This window comes from Vipera berus, assembly GCF_964194415.1.
Source record: "Vipera berus genome assembly, chromosome: 5".
Taxonomy (NCBI): Eukaryota; Metazoa; Chordata; class Lepidosauria; order Squamata; family Viperidae; genus Vipera; species Vipera berus.
The window spans coordinates 86533952-86552264 of NC_138207.1; the positions used below are offsets into that span (position 1 = coordinate 86533952).

Genomic DNA, 18313 nt, shown 5'->3' on the forward strand with positions numbered 1-18313 from the left:
ACAAAGCAGGACAGGGCTACAAAAAAAAAGAACCTCTAAATGTCTCCAAGTAGCAATTTCAACTGTGAGAAATGGTGTTAAATAATGGAACTTATGTGCATTTGTTGAAGTCAAGGCAAAATATGAGAAGCCAAGAAAAATTTCTGCTGGAACTATCTGAAAACTGGTCAGAACACACTGATCACTAAAAAATAGCTTGCTGAAAATTTTGGCTGATCCAAAGTAGCTGTTCACTATATAATTTCGCTGAAACAACGACAAGCCGCTCTATGGGAGAACTGCCAGAGGGAAATATTTTAGCTGATTTTATCCCAAAATCATTGTAAAATATGCAAAAGAAAACCTGAATCAATTGTTCAGCCCAAAGCCCAGAAGACACATTGGAAAAAAACACAGAAAAAATAAATAAAATGAAAGCATCTGTTGACATTATGATATTTTGGGGTACACCACCCAATGGCACAAGAAAAAAAAATGTGCGCAGAAGATTGAATTCAATTAAATATCAACATTTGTGTCCCACAATCAGTGAAGAAACCAAAAGAAGGCTGCACCTTTTTACAAGACAATGATTCCTCCCCCTCCCCACCCCAAATAGCAAAAAAAAATCAATCATGAAGTGCTTATAGGATAGATAAAGATTTTAAAATGATCTTTGCAACCCATAGATGTCAATGCTTTTTGTAATCTGAGGTGATCTCAAACATGCAAAGCACGCAAGGAGACTTCATGCTAATTTTGAGCTAAAAGAATTCTGATAGGAAGAGTAAAATAAATAAATAAATAAATAAATAAATAAAATCCAAAAGCCCAGATATAAAGACTTAATTGGCTTCACAAAATGCTTGGAAGTTGCAGAGGTATGGCTGGAATATTTGGTCTCAAGAGAGATGAAATGGTAACGTCCTGAATAAATTCTACTTAGTTAAGCAGACTAGTGTACCAGAAAAAAAATCTAGGGTTTGGTAGAGTTTCAACAGGCCTGCATCACGAAGGAAATAAATTAAACCAAAAAGTTTGGAAGTTAGAAATAAGACTGAAATATAAATACTCTAGTTCTGGTTCATGTTGAATTCCAGTGTTTATTTTCAGCATATATTAAAATGAATATTCTTCGATTCAATGTATCATATGTGGGTTAGACAGCATCACCACCAGGTGGATTTGTAACTGGCTGACCAACCGTGCTCAACGCGTAGTCCTTAATGAACTGCATCTACATGGAAGGAAGTGTGCAGTGGGGTGACCCAGGGCTCTGTTCTGGGCCCAGTGCTCTTCAACATCTTCATCAACAATTTGGACGAGAGGATAGATGGGGAACTCATCAAATTTGCAGATGACACACCAAGCTGGCAGGAATAGCCAACACTCTAGAAGACAGGCTTAAGATACAGGAGGATCTGGACAGACTTGAACTTTGGGCGTTACGTAACAAAATGAAATTCATTGGTGAAAAAAGTAAGGTTCTACATTTAGGCAAGAAAAATCAAATGCACAGGTATAGCATAGGTGGTACCTGGTTCAATAGTACATACCTGCCAAAGGGACCTTGGAGTTCTAGTGAACAATCACTTAAATATGAGCTAGCAGTGTATTGTAGCTGCCAAAGCAGCCAACGTAGACCTAGGCTACATTAACAGAGGGACAGAATCAAAATCAAGTGAAGTGTTAACACCACTCTATAATGTCTTCGTACGACCAGACTTGGAATACTACATCCAGTTTTGGTCACCATCTTATAAAAATGATGTAGAGATTCTGGAAAGAGTACAGAGAAGAGCAACAAGATAATTAGGGGACTGGAAGCTAAAAGAAAAGAACGACTAGGGGTGACATTATAACAGTGTTCCAATATCTCAGGGGCTGCCACATAGAAAATGGGGTGGTGGTGTCAATCTATTCTCCAAAGCACCTGAAAGGAGGACAAAAAGCCATGGATGGAAACTAATCAAGGAGAGAAGCAACCTACAACTAAGGAGAAATTTCCTGACAGTGAGAACAATTAATCAGTGGAACGACTTGTCTCCAGAAGTTGTGGGTGCTCCAACATGAGGTTTTTAAAAAGAGATTGGACAACGAATTATCTGAAATGTATAGGGTCTCGTCCTTGATCAGGGGCCTGGACTAGAAGACCTCCAAGATCTCTCCCAACTCTGTAATAAAATCAAAATATTAGCACTTGAAGTATTTGTAATGTACAGGTGGTCCTTACCTAACAACCAGAATTGGGACCAAAATTTCCATCGTAAGTTGGTGTGGTCATAAAGCGAGTCATCATGTGACCAGACCTAATTTTACAATCATTTTCCCTCTGTCATTAAGCAAATCATGTGGTGGTTTACTGAATCACATGGCCATTGAGCGACTCTGCCTTCCCCAATTGATTTTGTCAAAGGTTGGCCGGGAAGGTTGCAGATTACAATCACATGCATGCAAAAGATGCCGCAACTGTGAACCAGTTGCCAAATGCCTGAATTACAACCACAGGACCCTGGGGTGGTGCTTTAAGGACCAGTTGCTTTTCCCAAGGACCTTGTAACTTCGAACCGTCATTAAACAAATGTTCCTAAGTTGAGGACTACCTGTTAAGTCTGATACAGGATTTCAAGAATAAAGTGCACCCTTTCGAATTTATAAGCTTTTTTTTTAATACCTGGTCCTTTTAAATGGTGACTGAAGAATTCTAGACCTCACAAGAACATACAGATGTACCTCTCTCTTTTTCTCTCTCTTATACTGTCACGTTATAATGAATTATCTTTGGAAGCAGTTCTGTGAATCCCTTTGAGAATGGTCTGTAAAAATCTAACTCACTAAAAACAGGTGGTTACATGTTGGAAAAGATGGGAGGCAGACAGTTATCATGGTTCCGATAGATGAAACCCTTGAAAAGAACCTCGAGGCATTGTTTTCCTTAAAGAATCATTTATTCGGGAAACAAAGAATTGGCACTACATAGTTGAACCAAAAAACTAAATTCCCCTCCCCTGGATACAAAGTAACAGAGTACAATTCCCACCCTCAGTAAACTGTCATAAATCACATTCCCCAATTAGCTTAAACCGTGGCTTGCTCCTTAACTCCACAGCCCGCCAAACTGTTATCAGCTTGTCCTTGGGTTCCCACCACAGCGATGTTACCACGAGCTAACCTTACATTCCAACCCCCCCTCTTGCTGCACCTGATTTCTAAAGCAAGAAAAGCAATGTAAAGGAGTAGAGAAAATGGCTGCATTTTCATCAGTTGTCAAAGCAGGAACATCCAATGTTAGCAGCGTTGACAAATAGGTGGTTACATGTTGGAAAAGAGGGGAGGTGTACAGTTAAAGTGGAATAATTAGAATCCCTGCATAATCAAGATTTGAATTTCTATTCTTGAGGAACTTAGCGACAATAAAGGGCAGCAAGGCTTTTCAGAAAAGAATTGTTCCAGCATGCACGCTATTTAATTTAGGGGTGGGGGAGGGGGAAAGAAAGATTAGACAATTCCTTGGGAAAATGGTTTCACACAATTATAGCAATAAAATATAATGTGGAATGCGACTTGTTTCTCCAGATAAAAATATCTCCTAGGTATAAACTACTACAGTGGAAATATCTCTGCAGACACACACACACACACACACACACACACACAGGACAGAGTTGTTTTACATAAAGGCCACTGTGATTAAATGCAATACTGAGACAGTAATTTTTTGTAGAGCCAGCAGTTTTGACAGGGCTCATATTTTGTATCTGATGGCCAGACAGAGAACTTAAGACAATGCCTGTTTTTTATTTTCCATATATTTTAAATTAGGAGCTCTCACAGGTCCTCATGATCCTGCATTTATGCTTTCTCAGCGTAGAAGGTTCCTCCAGCACTGGGCACTGAACCGGAAATGGTTACCATGTTATCTTGAGACTGAGTAAGCTTATAAAGTATGGAATATAGGGAGTCCACGACTTACACCCATTCCTTCAGCGAATGTTTAAAGTTATGATGGCGTTGAGCGATGGGACTTGTGACCTGTGTCTGAAGTTGCACTGCCCCTGCAGTCATGTGATCAAAATTTGAGCCAGCCCACACTTAGACTACAGGGGACTTCAACTCCCTCCATCTGCCGACCATCCCCATCTTGCTTGTCAGTAGCAGTGCCGAGGCTTGGGACCTTCAGCAGGCCTCAGCCAGCTGCCACTGACCCCACGCTTCTACAGGGCAGAATGGGCCAATTCGCCACAGCCACCTCACTGCAGCCAACTCACCACAGGACAACTCACTGCGGAACAATTTAATAATACTATTTAATGATTTAAAATAAATAAATAAAAAATTTTAATTGTTGTCGATCACATTTCATTCTGTCCCTCCTTTTGCATCCTTTCTTTTAATGATTCTATTCCACCGTTTCTTTGTTATTGGTGTAACTTTTGTCCAGCGAAGTGGCTGTGACGAAGTGGCTGGGGCGAGTTGTCCCGTAGTGGGTTGCCATGGCGAGATGGCTGTGGTGAAGTGTCATAGACCCTCTACAGCAGAGGTCCCCAACCTTTCGAGCAGCAGGGAATGGTTCCGTGGAGAGAGTTTTTTCTGCGGACCGGAGAGGGCGTGGTTTCATGTACTGCCGGCATCCCTCAAATGGGGCTTTGCTTGTTTGCGCAGACTGATTTCTGGCATGCCGTGGTCTAGTGCACAGACTGGGGGTTGGGAATCCCTGCTCTATAGGTAGTCTTTGACTTAATTCATTGACTGTTCGAAGTTACAGTAGCACTGAAAAAAAGTGAGTTGGGACCATTTTTCACACTTACAACCATTCCAGCATCCCCAGGGTCACATGACCAAAATTTGGATGCTAGGTAATGGGCTCCTATTTGTGATGGTTGCCGTGTCCCAGGGTGACGGGATCGATCCCTTTTGCGATCTTCTGACAAGCCAAGCCAACGGGAAAGCCAGATTCACTTTACAATTGTGCTACTAGCTTAACAACTGCGGCCATTCACTTAACTGTGGCCAGAAAGGTCGTGAAATGGGGCCGAGCTCACTTTGCATCTGTCTCACTTAGCAACCGAGATCTGGGGCTCCGTTGTGGTTGTGTTGAGGATGACCTGTACTTCAGTCCCAACCTTAGCCCTGCTGCCACCAAGGAAAGCCACCTCACGCCCCGGCCAGCCACCTCAGCACCACTGGGGCAAAGCTCCAGTTGCCCCTGCCATCCTGCGCTCCACAGACCCTGACACGGAGCTGGTCTTTGCAATTTTCCTCCACACCCAGCGTGACCTTCCATATGCAAGGAAGCTACTAACTGTGCCAAGTCTTTCTTCTCATCAAAGCCGTTTGTGTCATTCTCCAAATCATGCGTACCATTCATTCTCCAAATGAAGGCCTCAGAAGCTTTCTGAAGCATCGCAAGACTAGTGCCTGTGATCCGGAGGATGAACAGTGTGTGTGATCCGAAGAACAGATATAACAATCCCATCTGTCCCCTGCCTCGCCCCCCCCCGCCCCCGGTCCTTCTCCCTCCTTCTGCCATCTTGTTACTATGATTTTGCTTTGATGGTAGTTCCATTTTGTGGTGTTAGGAATACTTATCGCCGATGATTTTAATTTTTTTTATGCTAGAAGCTACCCAGAGTTGCTTCAAAATGAGCAAATAAATTTAATAAACAAAGAAACAAATTAAAAAAAACAAAACAAAAATAGTGTGAGCGACCTTAGGAAGAAGGCCGGGTGTGGCCAGCAGCTGCCTGGCATGTATTAGTGCTAGGCCAGGTGAGCTGCGTCAGCAGAGGAAGGATGTGGGCAAAAGTCAGCTAGGTGGTGGAGTGCAGCACAGGGTGTCTGCCACTTTCTGGAGCATGATGGGTTTTCTGCCACACTGCTTGGCCAAGTTGGGGTGGGTGAGGCTAAGGCAGGGGTAGGCAACCTTGGCTCTTTTGACTCACGGACTTCAACTCCCAGAATTCCTGCGTCAGCATAGCTGACTCAGGAATTCTGGGAGTTAAAGTCCCTGAGTCACAAAAGAGCCAAGGTTGCCTACCCCTGGACTAAGGCTTCCTGCTTCAGAGACACAGTATGCCAAGACCCAAGCTGCAGGATATTCTTTTCCCCACCACACAGAAGCCTTCCTCAACTTGACCTGCACTGGGTTTCCCAGGACCTTCTCCTGCTCCCTGTCTGGGACCCCTGCCCCCCCCCCCCCGACTTGCCTGTTTGTAGTTATGACAGCAACCGAGAGTCCATGGTCATGTGACATCTCGCTGTACGGCTGCATGGACGTTCTGTCTCAGCTGTGGTTGTAAGTCAAGGACTACCTGTTTTGGAGCCTTCATTTCTGGTGGGTTATATTGCAATGCAACTTTTAAAAACTGTATCTCTGTTGCTCAGGAGCCAAAGTGTAAAGACATGTTATATTAAATAAACATTGGGGGGAAAAAAGCCAGTAGTTCCCTCCTAAGACATAGACAGTTCCTCTACGTAAATGGGCCAGCACACAAACACTGCTGCATGTGTTAACCTGCTTTCCACATTAGTTCTTTAGGGAGAAGAGAGAACTGAGGTATGTCCATGAAAATAAAAAAAGCTACACTGACTGTTTGCAACATTTGAGTTGGGATTGTCAAGTCAATGGTCTGGTTTAGAGTATGTGTTAAGTAATGTAGGAATTCTAGATCCTTGTTATATACAGGTAGTCCTCCATTTATGACTGAACCTGGAATTGTGGTCATAAGTTTGTGTGATTGTAAGTTGATGTATCACGAGACTGGATTTGATTTTTCAGCATTTGTTGGGTGGTCATTTGTTACTGGAATCTGGGACTAAATGCCAGAAAGTGGCAAAAAACACTCACAAATTGTGGTCATATGACAACGGGACACTATAAACGGTTGTAAAGCTGGACTGTAAAGCACCCAAACCAGCAATCACATAGGAAAATGGGGCATTGTAACTTTGAAATTTCATATTGGGGGGGGGGGGGGTCTGTCGTAACTTCAAATAGTTGCTAAGTGATCAGACATAACTTGAGGACTTCTGAGGTATTTTTCTTGCACAAATCAAAAACTATGATATATTGAGCACTATTTAGAATTACATTAACTTGCTCACATAATTATCAGAGAGTAATTTTAGTCTGTGGTAGTATCTTTTCAGACTTCCCAAATTTTATCAAAAGTGACTTTATTGCCAGAATGGGCCATAATAATATGCCCCTATTTGTGCATTTTCACTATATTTTTAATACAGCTAGGCTACATCAAGTTCAATGATAAAATATCAAGACCTATTAATTTTGAATTGTGTTGCCTGCCTGGGATGCTCACCTGAGACAGTGTTCAATTTTCTAGCCAGTGACTCTCAGCTGTACATTATTTTATGATTTTTTATAGCCTGACTTCCAAGCCCTCTGCTTTCACAATTACAGCCAGCTGACTCACAAAAAGATACTGCCAGTTGGCTCACAAAAAAAGCAGTATTTTGCTTTAGGGATAGATTGCACTTGTCCCATTGACAAATATATATTGGAACTATAGATTGTATGAAGATTCAGAAACGTGGTGAAGACAAATGCCAAGTTATTCCATGCCACCCTGCTTTTGATTGTGATTTGATCATGATTGTGTGGTTGCCCCAAAAAGGCCTGCTTGACTCTTTTAAATGACAGAAAATGAAATCTATGAATCAGTAATGGCCGAAATATGATTCGGTCTAAAAGGTGTTACAGAACTGCATTGAAAGAGAAGAAAGGAGTTATTCTAGGACTAATGGGGCAGGGACCTACTGAAATGGCCAAAGATAAAGATAACCCATCCTTCTGGCAGGTCATTGTGGGTTATTGAGGACACCTTGACCCCAAATCTATCACAAATGCCTTGTTATATACAAAAGTGGGCATGGGAACAATACTTTGATATTCTACCTGGAGAAAATTGTGATAATACCTTTGACTATCACTGGTTCACTTTCAATGGTGGCTTTCAAAACAGGGAACAGAGAACAAGCCCTTAAATCAGGGGTGTCAAACTGCCGGCCCACGGGCCGGAGCGTCACGGAGAAACTGCGCCCATCCCATTTTCAGCAATGGGAAAAAGTTCTGATATGTTGCGCGACGTCACGTGACGTCGCGAGTTTGACATGCCTGCCTTAAATCATCCAATTAAAATGAAATCGAGTTCCTGATAATCACTTCATTCTAGCAGAGCTCACATCATTAAACAGAGACTGGTTAGCTCCTGCTTTTTAGGATGATTGTTTGTCTATATAGCTAACCTAGCATATACTGCATGCTACACAGAGGTTTGGGGTATAGCTAATGTCCTTGTTTTTTTCTGGTTGTTGTTGTTTTTTTTTTTAAAAAAAGATTATAGCAATGATCCTGTCAGCTAAAGACTTTTAAGTCAATACCGAACATAATTAGCAAATTAAAATCCAGGAACTGGAACGGGAACCTCTGTAATTGGCTTGTGCAGGAGAATATATTGGAAGATGAATGGTGAGTAGAGGCCCTCAGAGCAGATTATCTACTATAGATTATCACCTGACCCTTGCAGTGTTTGGTGGGAAAATACACATGCAGAAAAACGTCTCATCTGCTGTCTTGGTGGATTTCAGGACTGGTTTGGGGAATCCTTTAATGGAGAAGGGACAGCAATGGCTCAGCGCTTAAAGACACTGAGCTTGCCAGCTGGAAAGCTGACAGCCTGGGTTCAAAACCTGAGGGCGCACAAATGGATGAGCTCAGGTTATTTTCCCCAGCTCCTGCCTACCTACGGCTAGCGGTTCAAAAGCATGCAAATGTGAGTAGATAAATAGATACCATTTCGGTGGGAAGGTAACAGCGTTCTATGAACTTCGGCGTATGGCCTTACTGGCCACATGACCACTGGCTCCCTCAGCTAAGAAACAGAGATGAGCCCCCTAAAGTTGGACATGACTGGAAAAGGGAAACACACCTTTACCTTTTAATGGGGAAAACTTAGCAACTCTACTGTTGATCTGTTACTGTTGATGGCCAAATGATACGATAATACAAGACTGAAAACGAAATGTAGTCACTCTGGAGAGCTCCTTGAGAGGGTAAAACTAGGTTATATTTTGATTCCTTATTCCTGATATTTATATAAATTCTCTCGTCAGACTCTTCAGGGGATAGTTTTGCACGCCCCAAACTTGCAGACAAATATCTTTCATTTTCTTTTATGCAGGTGACGCTGTCATCTTGTCACTGACCTAGACAAGGTTAGATCCCTTCAGGCCCTTGTTCAACATTACCAAGTTATGAAATATTATAAAACAAAGCATGTGTTTTTTTTTCCCAATCTACAAAGTTCCTCAGCTGGTTACAGACATCCGTCACGCAGAACAAATCAAATGGTTTAAATATTTAGTCATTTCCAAGGAAACTGCTTACATTAAATACATGGCTCAAAAAAAAGGGGGGGGGGTCGCAACAGCAACATTAAGATTCAATGGAAAGCAGGGAAGGAACTTTATCAGCTATCACACTTTTTGCAACAAACAAATTATACCATTATCTTACGAGGTGCAATTGGGACCTCATTTCAGTGATGACCCCCTTGAAAATGTCCAATTTTTAAATGTTTCAAGTCACCCAAATATGTTCTTAAAGTGGCTCTAAGCCAAGAGGCCAGGTTGCCCAAAACCGACAACAATGTTTGGTCAATTATCTTCAGAGCCTGGCTAAGGCTTATTCTAACACCAATGGGAGTCCTTCTGGTTATATTATCTCTACATGGTAGAAGAGCACCAGATGTCATTTGCATTTCTATGCTCTTGCACCTGAATATCTATTACCTTCACAATCAGAAAAGATTAGAGAGGGGATCAAACAGATGAGCTGAGACATAGCATTCAGAATCATTTAAGTTGAACTTTTCAACATCTTAGAAAATTCCGAAGATCTGGTCCAGCAGTTTATCTTATTTACTCCCCCAAATTGATGGCACCTTCTAGAGAAGGGGTCTTCAAACTTGGGCCTTTTATGACTTGTGGACTTCAACTTCCAGAATTCCTCAGCCAGCATGTCTGGGCTGAGGAGTTCTGGGAGTTGAAGTCCACAAGTCATATAACGGCCAAGTTTGAAGACCTCTGTTCTAGAGTTTCTTTCAGCACTATACGCTTGGCATTTTTTTTGAAGGCAGGTTTTTATGAAACTTCAGTTCCTTGGGGACTCTTCCCATGTTTTGGATGAGACTCAATCATGTTAATTTATATCTCTATGTTCTGAACTGCAAATTTTATTCTGCTTCTCAAAGTGACTCAGATAAATTTTCCATCCAATTTCTCTTTGATAAGAGAGAATCTAAAATTACATTTCTATTTGCAAAAATCTGTTTTGTAGCTGCAAAAATCTGTTTTGTAGTTTTCATAGCTGAAGCCCCCACAGGGATTGACTTTAATAAGACATTTAAACTGAGAGTGTAGTTGGGGCCTATTATGCCAATTATTATATTATTATTTGATTACATTTATTTTAACAACTAATACAGTAGTTTCATTGCATTCTGAACAAGGACTGAAATAAATTTTGGACTGTGGCTGTAATACGATATGTGATGGCCACAAGCGTCAAAGTCAAAAGTTACAGATAAGACAATGAGATCTTTCTTCTGTTTGTCTTACGTTAGCGCCAAAGAAAAGTGTTCTAAGAGAAAACAAAATCTGTATTTTCCCATTTTTGTTTGCCATTAATACACTACAAAGTTTCAAGCTATGGATCAGTGGAGCATTTATAGGATTAAACTGCTATTTTTGACCTCAAAATGCAGATATACAGAGTACCTTAAACCACGACTGCCCTTTGCACCATCAATGATTATACATAACTTCTGGGATTGCACCAATGATTACACACATCTTTCCTTGGTATGTTTCTTATGATTTTGCCTGGAATTTGCAATATACAGAGTGCTGTGGGAGATGACCAGGCTAAGCCCAAGGGAGGGGTCAAGCATGTCATCAGTTTGGACTCCCTTCATGCCCACAAGTCCAGCCCTCACTGAATTCCATTGACTCTTATCTACCACCAATCTGCTTTGGCCGTTAGTAGTTCAGATTCTTGTCATGAGGTAGCATGGATTAAACTTGTACACTTTTGAACAAACTTGCTTTCTGATTCCTTGCACTTGACATATGCTTTTACATTGCCAAATGTCATGCAATAAAGAGACTGAAAGAATGGTGTACTTGTTCCCCTTATTCTTCATAGGAATTCCCAACACCTGGTTTTAAGAAACAATCCTGTCTTAAAATTTCATACAATGTTTCATAAAGCATCCTTGAATTGTGGGTCCTCAAATCAACTCTGCTACCATGGTGCCTGAATTTTTAAATTCCTTCCTTCCTTCCTTCCTTCCTTCCTTCCTTCCTTCCTTCCTTCCTTCCTTCCTTCCTTCCTTCCTTCCTTCCTTCCTTCCTTCCTTCCTTCCTTCCTTCTTCTCTTTCTCTTTCTGTCTCTCTCTCATGCACATACACACAATTAAAGCATCACCTTAACAGCCTTGAACTTTAATTCAAGGGAACACTTCAACTTTTAAAGGGCATTGTTGATTTAAAAAGACCAGCCCTGGATAAGAGGTGGGTTTGTAATTTCCCAGACATCGGTCACTTGATGTTCTGATCATCCAATTTCTGCTGAGCTCAATCATAATTGCCAACTCCTACAAAACCTTGCTGATTTTACAAGAAAGGAGAAAACGATGTGGTGGCATCATGCTATAAGTTCTACACCTTTGGGGCATGACACATCCATGTCATTGCGACAGAGGTAGAGAAGGGAAGAGAGTTGTGTCATGATGCTGCTTTAATTAATCCAACTTCCTTTCTCTTCTCTCTCCTTATACCAGGGGTAGACAACCCTGGCTCTTTTATGACTCGTGGACTTCAATTCCCAGAATTCCTGAGCCAGCATGGCTGGCTCAGGAATTCTGGGAGTTGAAGTCCACGAGTCATAAAAGAGCCAGGGTTGCCTACCCCTGCCTTATACCCTTGCAAGCCATATAGGAAAAAAATACAGAATCAGAATGAATGTACTTCTAAGCCAGCCCTATTGTTTAATTAGTGACAAAGAATTGCAGATATAAAAACGCATGGTAGGCCAAAGCTTATACAATTATTTAGAAAAATTAACCATCAGAAGTTATCTGGTACCTGAATACGGGTGCTTTAGAATACATAAAAATAGAAGTCTGAGAATAAAAGAGACAGTAAGCATTATTTGGCTTCGTTCTTCTGCACAGAAAACTTTGCTAGAACAATTGACTTTTGGAAAAGTAGCTAGCCGCACAGTGGCGTAGCGTGGGGGGTGCAGGGGGGGCCGGCCGCACCGGGCGCAACATCTGGGGGGGCGCACTCGCACTGAGCTGCTCAGGGAGCCCCAAGGGCTGCACAGAGTCGGCTTGGCTCCGCTCTCGAGCTGCTCTTTCTTGCAAAGCGAAACGAGTCCGGCAGGTGAGATGGGCGGCCACATAAACTGAATAAAATAAATAGAAGCGCCCAACTCTCCGCCCAGGCTCAGGCCAACCGCAAGCGCCCCGCAGGCGCCCCGGCAGGCTTGGCCGAGCGAAGACGGACCCGCCGGCCGGCTGGCCTAGCTTCGTGCGCATGCGTGGCTTTATTTAGCGGGGCTCACGTGCGAGCTTGAATGCAGCGGCTCTTGCAGGTCGGAGCCCCGCCCAGCCGCCCTCGAGAGGGACCCGGAAGCATCCCGCATGCGCGCGACTCTTCTTGGAAAGTCTACGCCACTGCAGGGCGCGTCTTTTCGGCGGTGCCATGACGTCACCGGGTTAGGGGGCGCAAATTGCCCTGGGTGCTGACAACCCACGCTACGCCACTGTAGCCGCATATTAATCACAAACATACTGTAAGAGTTAAGGAACAAGCATGCCTTTAAAAAAAAGTTCTTATTTTCATTTCAGGACTTCTATTTTTATTATCACATCACTTCATTCCTCCAGGCTTCAAGTAATAAGAACAACCGAAGATCAGAGGTAGGTAAATGAGGGCAAAAGGAGATGAGTTTTTTCCCCCCTCTCTCAGACTCAGCTAAGGAAAAGGCCTTGGGGAATACAAATGGCAGCACAAAGGTTTCGGTTTCTCAAAATTAATCTTTTGATTTTCCATTGGTTTAATAGATTACCTTCAACTTCACATATTTAATGTGGTTTTCGATAAGAAAGACATTCATGGATGTTAGCTGACAAACTAACAGGTATGTATTAAATGTATCCATGGAGTTTTCTATTCCTTTTAGTTCATTTTTCTCCTATTCTACATCTTATATCACGACCAGCCAAAAAAAGGGAAAGGGATAAATCGCTTTTCCATATTCGGGCCCTTGAGGGCTGTTGTGGTATCATTTTTCCTCACTCAGATGGACGTTAATCTGCCATTGGTTTTATAACATGCAAAGTTTTAGTTAAACTTACTTTTATTTGTTGATCTCCCAATCCCATAAGGATTTTTTTTAATCATGCATCTGGCTAAATGCACTTTTTTTTTGTTCTTTTAATATCCTATGACACAAAAAGATATGAGTTATTTTGATCTCAGAAGTGGGAACTATCATCCCTGAATCCAATTTATATGCAAACCCTGTTTTCTTCGTTGTTGTTGTGATTCAGGGTCAGCCTGTGGGTTCGGCATTTGGGTCGGACGACTCAGAGGAGGAGGAGGGGGGTGTTGGAGAGGTTGCTGAGAGCTTGCTGATGAGAGCCCTCAGCCAGGCCCCTCCCACCTGGTCACAACACAGACCCAGCTGTGTGAGCCTGACAGCGTGGATGAAGATGACCCACAGCTGGCCCTGTTCAAGGACGCCCGACGCAGGAGGCAGTCAATCAGGAGTAAACAGAGGAAGGCAATGGGGCACCTCGGAAGGAGGCAGAGAGAAGCCACGCCCTGAACTGTATAAAAGGGGAATGCGTGGGAGGGCTGGTTTGCTGAAGGCAACCGCTTGAATAGCTCCTGTTTCATGGTTTGTGTCTTGTTCTGTTTGCTTTTGTATCCATAAATTTGGCAGGCTTAGTTCCAGCCTCTTGCCTTCTTGTAAAAGGGGTTGTCCCTGCCTTTTCTGCAGGGCCGGTAGCAGGCTGGTACAGAACAGTTGTATGTTTCAATCTGCTAATATATTCAATTAAAAAGACTGGAGGGAAAAAGCCATTAAGGTACTAACTCAGTGTCTGGAGGTTTTGAAGGGAATGGATAGGGAAGACAAGAAGGCGACTCAGTCCTAGTGAGGTAGAGTAGTTTTGGTTTTCTGTGCTAAAACACACACACACACACACACACACACACACACACACACACACACAAACCGGGGATCCAGGTTTTTTTTTCATCTTTAAACCTTAATGAGGTAGTAGCATTTCCCCAAAGTTGGTATATAATTTGTGAATTGTCTTAGATTCAAGGAGAGGTGGCAGGTACAGCTAAGGAGTTTTTGCACAAATTTCTATCATGTGCCACAAGTGCCCACTGCTGGATCAAGAGCCTCCTGGATGAAATTCAAGGTACTGGTTATCACCTTTAAAGACTTGCAAGGCACAGGATCAGGTTACTTGAGGGACACCTGTCTCTGATAGTTTCTGCCAGTTCCACTAGATCAGAGGTCTCCAACCTTTCTGGGTGTTTTGTTCCAGCCTACGACCGGCCCTGTGTGTGTGTCATGGACAACCCCTTTTTCCTTTTAACAATCAATAGGCTGGAAAAACCCAACCCAAATTTATTTACAGTTCCAAATAATAAAGTCTTTCAAACAAAAAAGCACCAGAATATTTTCTTCAGCCAAAAATATATGATTCAAAACATCCAACAAGAGTCAAACATATTAGCAAGAACAGACCAGGATTCTCTTTGAATGTCTCCGAACGGTTGCCTTCATCAACCAGCACCGCCCATACCTTCCCCTTTTATTATCTGTCCCAAGGCGTGGCTTCTCAATGCCTTCTCCTCCTTTCACTGAGCTGCCTCATTGATTTTCTCTGCTCTACTCTGCTGGATTGCCTTCTGCTTCTAGCGTCTCTGAACAGATTCAGCTGTGACTCCTGAGTCCGACACCTCCTCCTCACACAGCTGAGCCTCATGAGGAACACGACTGGGGAGGGGGCAGGCTGAGAGTCCTGCAGTGCATCAGAGCCTTCCTTCGACACCAAAGGCTCTCCAAACCCCTCCTCCTCCTCCTCCTCCTCAGATTCCTCAGACTCAACTGCTGGGAGCACAGGCTGACACTGAATCACAACACCGGGCTTAAGGACCGGAGGGAAGGAGAGCAGCTTCAAAATTGGTGAGCGTGCACGGGCACGCACAGGGCCACACACATCGGCACAGCACTAGCAGCCCCATTTGTGCATGCGGCATGCGCTGGTGCCGTGCACATGCGCGAACAGCCACATACTCCCTTCAGCAGCTAGCATGTGCAAATGGGCCATGCAAACCACCAGGGCTAGCAGCACATGTGCAAACAGGCTGCAGACACCCGCTCCGTGGTAGTATCCCCATTTGCACCCGCACGCATGCGCAAATGGAACCACGGGCACTAGCACAAGTGTGTGTGTGGGGGGAGGAAATGCATGCTCATGCATGCACAGAGCAGCCAGCCATTTCCAGGGCCTGCTGGCCACGAGCCTGTGCCCAGTCCTGCGCCGTGGACCATAGGTTGGGGACCCCTGCACTAGATCTTACAGGTTGGGTGTGCTCAGGTCCCCTATATTAAACAACGCCATCTTGTTGGATCAAGGACTTGTGCCCTCTCTGTTGTAGTACCTACACAATGGATCAGCTTCCCTCTTGATATTCAGAGAGTCCCAAATTCTGGATTTTCCTCCAGGCATTAGGTTAGAATGCCAGATGTCCCCCAAACAGATGGAGCATGTGCAATTGAGTTTTAGGGTGCTTTGATTATTGTACTATTATTTTAATTTTGTGTCTTTTGTTTGAGTACTAGAAGTTTTATTATATTGCTCTGGCTTTCTGTTGCTAGCTGTTCAAAATTGATATAGAAGATGGGAGTCATATGAAGTTTTCAGTAAATAAATGCACAAATACACTACACTAAACACTAGATTGAATTAATTCAAGTAAATTCTTGGGAAGCAAAGATAGAAACAAATTGAGAATTGGTCAACTCTGGGGTATAAGTTACCACATGGGGGAACTTGTTTAGCTTACTGCACTTTAGCTTATTGCACTTTCTCAACCTTGACAACTTTAAGATGTGTGAACTTCAGTTCCCAGGTGCTGGCTGCGGAATTCTGGGAATTGAAATCCACATGTCTTAAAGTTGCCATAGTTGAGAAACACTGGCTTATTGAGAAAATAATCAAGGTGGTAATGATATTACTATGAAGGAAGAAAAAGTCAAGAAGGCTAGTGAGTATCATGCAGGCACTAGCCCTGTCCCATTTGCAGGGTGTGTGTGCTCGCGGCCCCATGCGCATGCACACATGTAAAATGCTTCCCCCTCCCTTTTCTTCCTGTTCACCAATTGACAATGGTTGGTGACCTCTGCTCTACCACCTCTACTTGAGCTTCACCTCCTTTGTGCTGGACGGGGCTCCTGCTCCGGGCAGCAATGGCGGCCTAATGGACTTGCTCCTGATGGCGGTGGCACACGTGCCAACAGAGAGGGCTCTGAGTGCTGCCTCTGGCACGCATGCCATAGGTTCACCACCACTGCCCTATAACCTAGATAATTTTTTCAGTGGCAGAAAGTTGACAAAAATAAATTAGGAATAATGTCCTCTTGGGTTTACTGTTAGATGTATCTAAGACCAAAATAGTCTCCTGTGTAATTTGTGCATAAACTCAGAAACTACTGCACATGCCAGGTTTATATTAATGAAAGGGGAAAAAAGTCTATGTTTGCCAGAGTAGGCATTCACTGTAGGAATTATCAATATGCTCCCAAAGGAAACTCATCAGAGCATCAATATTAAGATCTGAAGCATCAGTTGAAGACACCCTAAATAAAATTATACATCTTATTCTAAACAAAAGTGGCTCAGATAACTTTGCTGCCAAAATAATCCCTCTGTGCTCTGAGCAATGGGAAATTCAATTTGGCAAAATAACGTAAGTAGGTATTGGTAGAAACCCTGGAGATCAGGGGTGTCAAACTGCCAGCCCGCGGGCCAGACGCATCATCCGGAAGCCACGCCCACCCCATTGCCAGCAATGGCAAAACAGTCCCGATATGTCTTGCAACATCACGTGACGTCGCGAGTTTGACATGTCTGCTGGAGATCATCCAGTCTAATGCTAGATGATCAATTAGCTTCTGCTGAAACTCCACCAGTACGGGAGGTTTTGAGGCAACTTCATTCACTGTCACAGCAGTCATTATTATTAGAAACATTTTCCTGATGTCTAGCTGAATTAAACATTTAATTTGCAATCCCAATTTGATACCCATTCGTTTCTCAATATTCTGATAGCCTTCACATGATAAATGGCAGTATCAGGATAAGGCAAAGTGAGCAACCCATTGTGTTTCTGTAACTGCTGAAAGGTGGGAACACACTTAGGTGTGTCTTCACAATAGGGGAGGGGACACTGTTTTTCTTATCAAAAGCTACACTTGGTGTTCAGAGTTGTCAGCTAAAGGAGGCATTCTACAATATCCCATCATCCTGGGATAAAGTAAAAATCACTGAGGCTTTTTTTTTTTAATGAGCACCGCAATCTGATTTTGGAAACTTTCTCAATCTGATGCTGTTGAAATTACTTGGGCTTTCGATTTCATATTTTTCAGCCAATATGATAGAATTAAGACCGGGTAGTATTTTTTTTGTTTGTTTTTTTGAGGGTTCTGCAAATGCACATTCTAATTTAAAACAATATTCCTAATTGATGGGCTCTGACAAACTATTTTAAAACCAAATGCTTTAGGTTTCTCTTAATGTAAAGTTTTAGTATGTTAAGTTTCATCGGTCAATTAAATAAGGATAGATCTTACTGTTTGAATAGAAATTACCATAATTCTCTCACTTATGATTTCCACTATCTTCAATTGCTGTTCCATTATTACTTGGATAGTATTAATAATCTGCATTTTTTTTAAAAAAAAAACAACAACATTCAGTTATGTCAAAGGCAACATTTAAGATTTTTATCTAACAAATTTAATCTTATTCAGTTCTATGAGGATTGCAAAATCTGTTTATTTTTACCGTATTTTTCTTTTCTATTACATTGTTAAAATTTTGATGCACTGTATTGTTTTAATACAATGATATCTGTACTGTTGATGTTATTAACATTCAATTGTGTGTAAGCGTATGTCAAGGTGTATGTATACACATAAACACATACACACAGGATACAC

The 18313-nt window shown here is 42.6% G+C and overlaps 1 protein-coding gene across 3 annotated transcripts in view; it reads right to left on the minus strand.

Annotated features, from left to right (window-relative positions):
* The window catches only part of ASCC1 (activating signal cointegrator 1 complex subunit 1), a 121252-nt gene that overhangs the window by 6525 nt on the left and 96414 nt on the right, over window positions 1-18313 (minus strand). The window contains exon 10 of one of the 3 annotated variants that reach the window (XM_081328995.1): window positions 17963-18034. The exons of 1 other annotated variant lie outside the window; for it this stretch is intronic. In XM_081328995.1, coding sequence (XP_081185121.1) covers window positions 17963-18034 — 72 coding nt within the window. Of the gene's footprint in view, window positions 1-6234; window positions 6311-17962; window positions 18035-18313 lie in introns of those variants that run through there. One more of the 3 variants, XM_081328998.1, reaches the window with a different exon arrangement.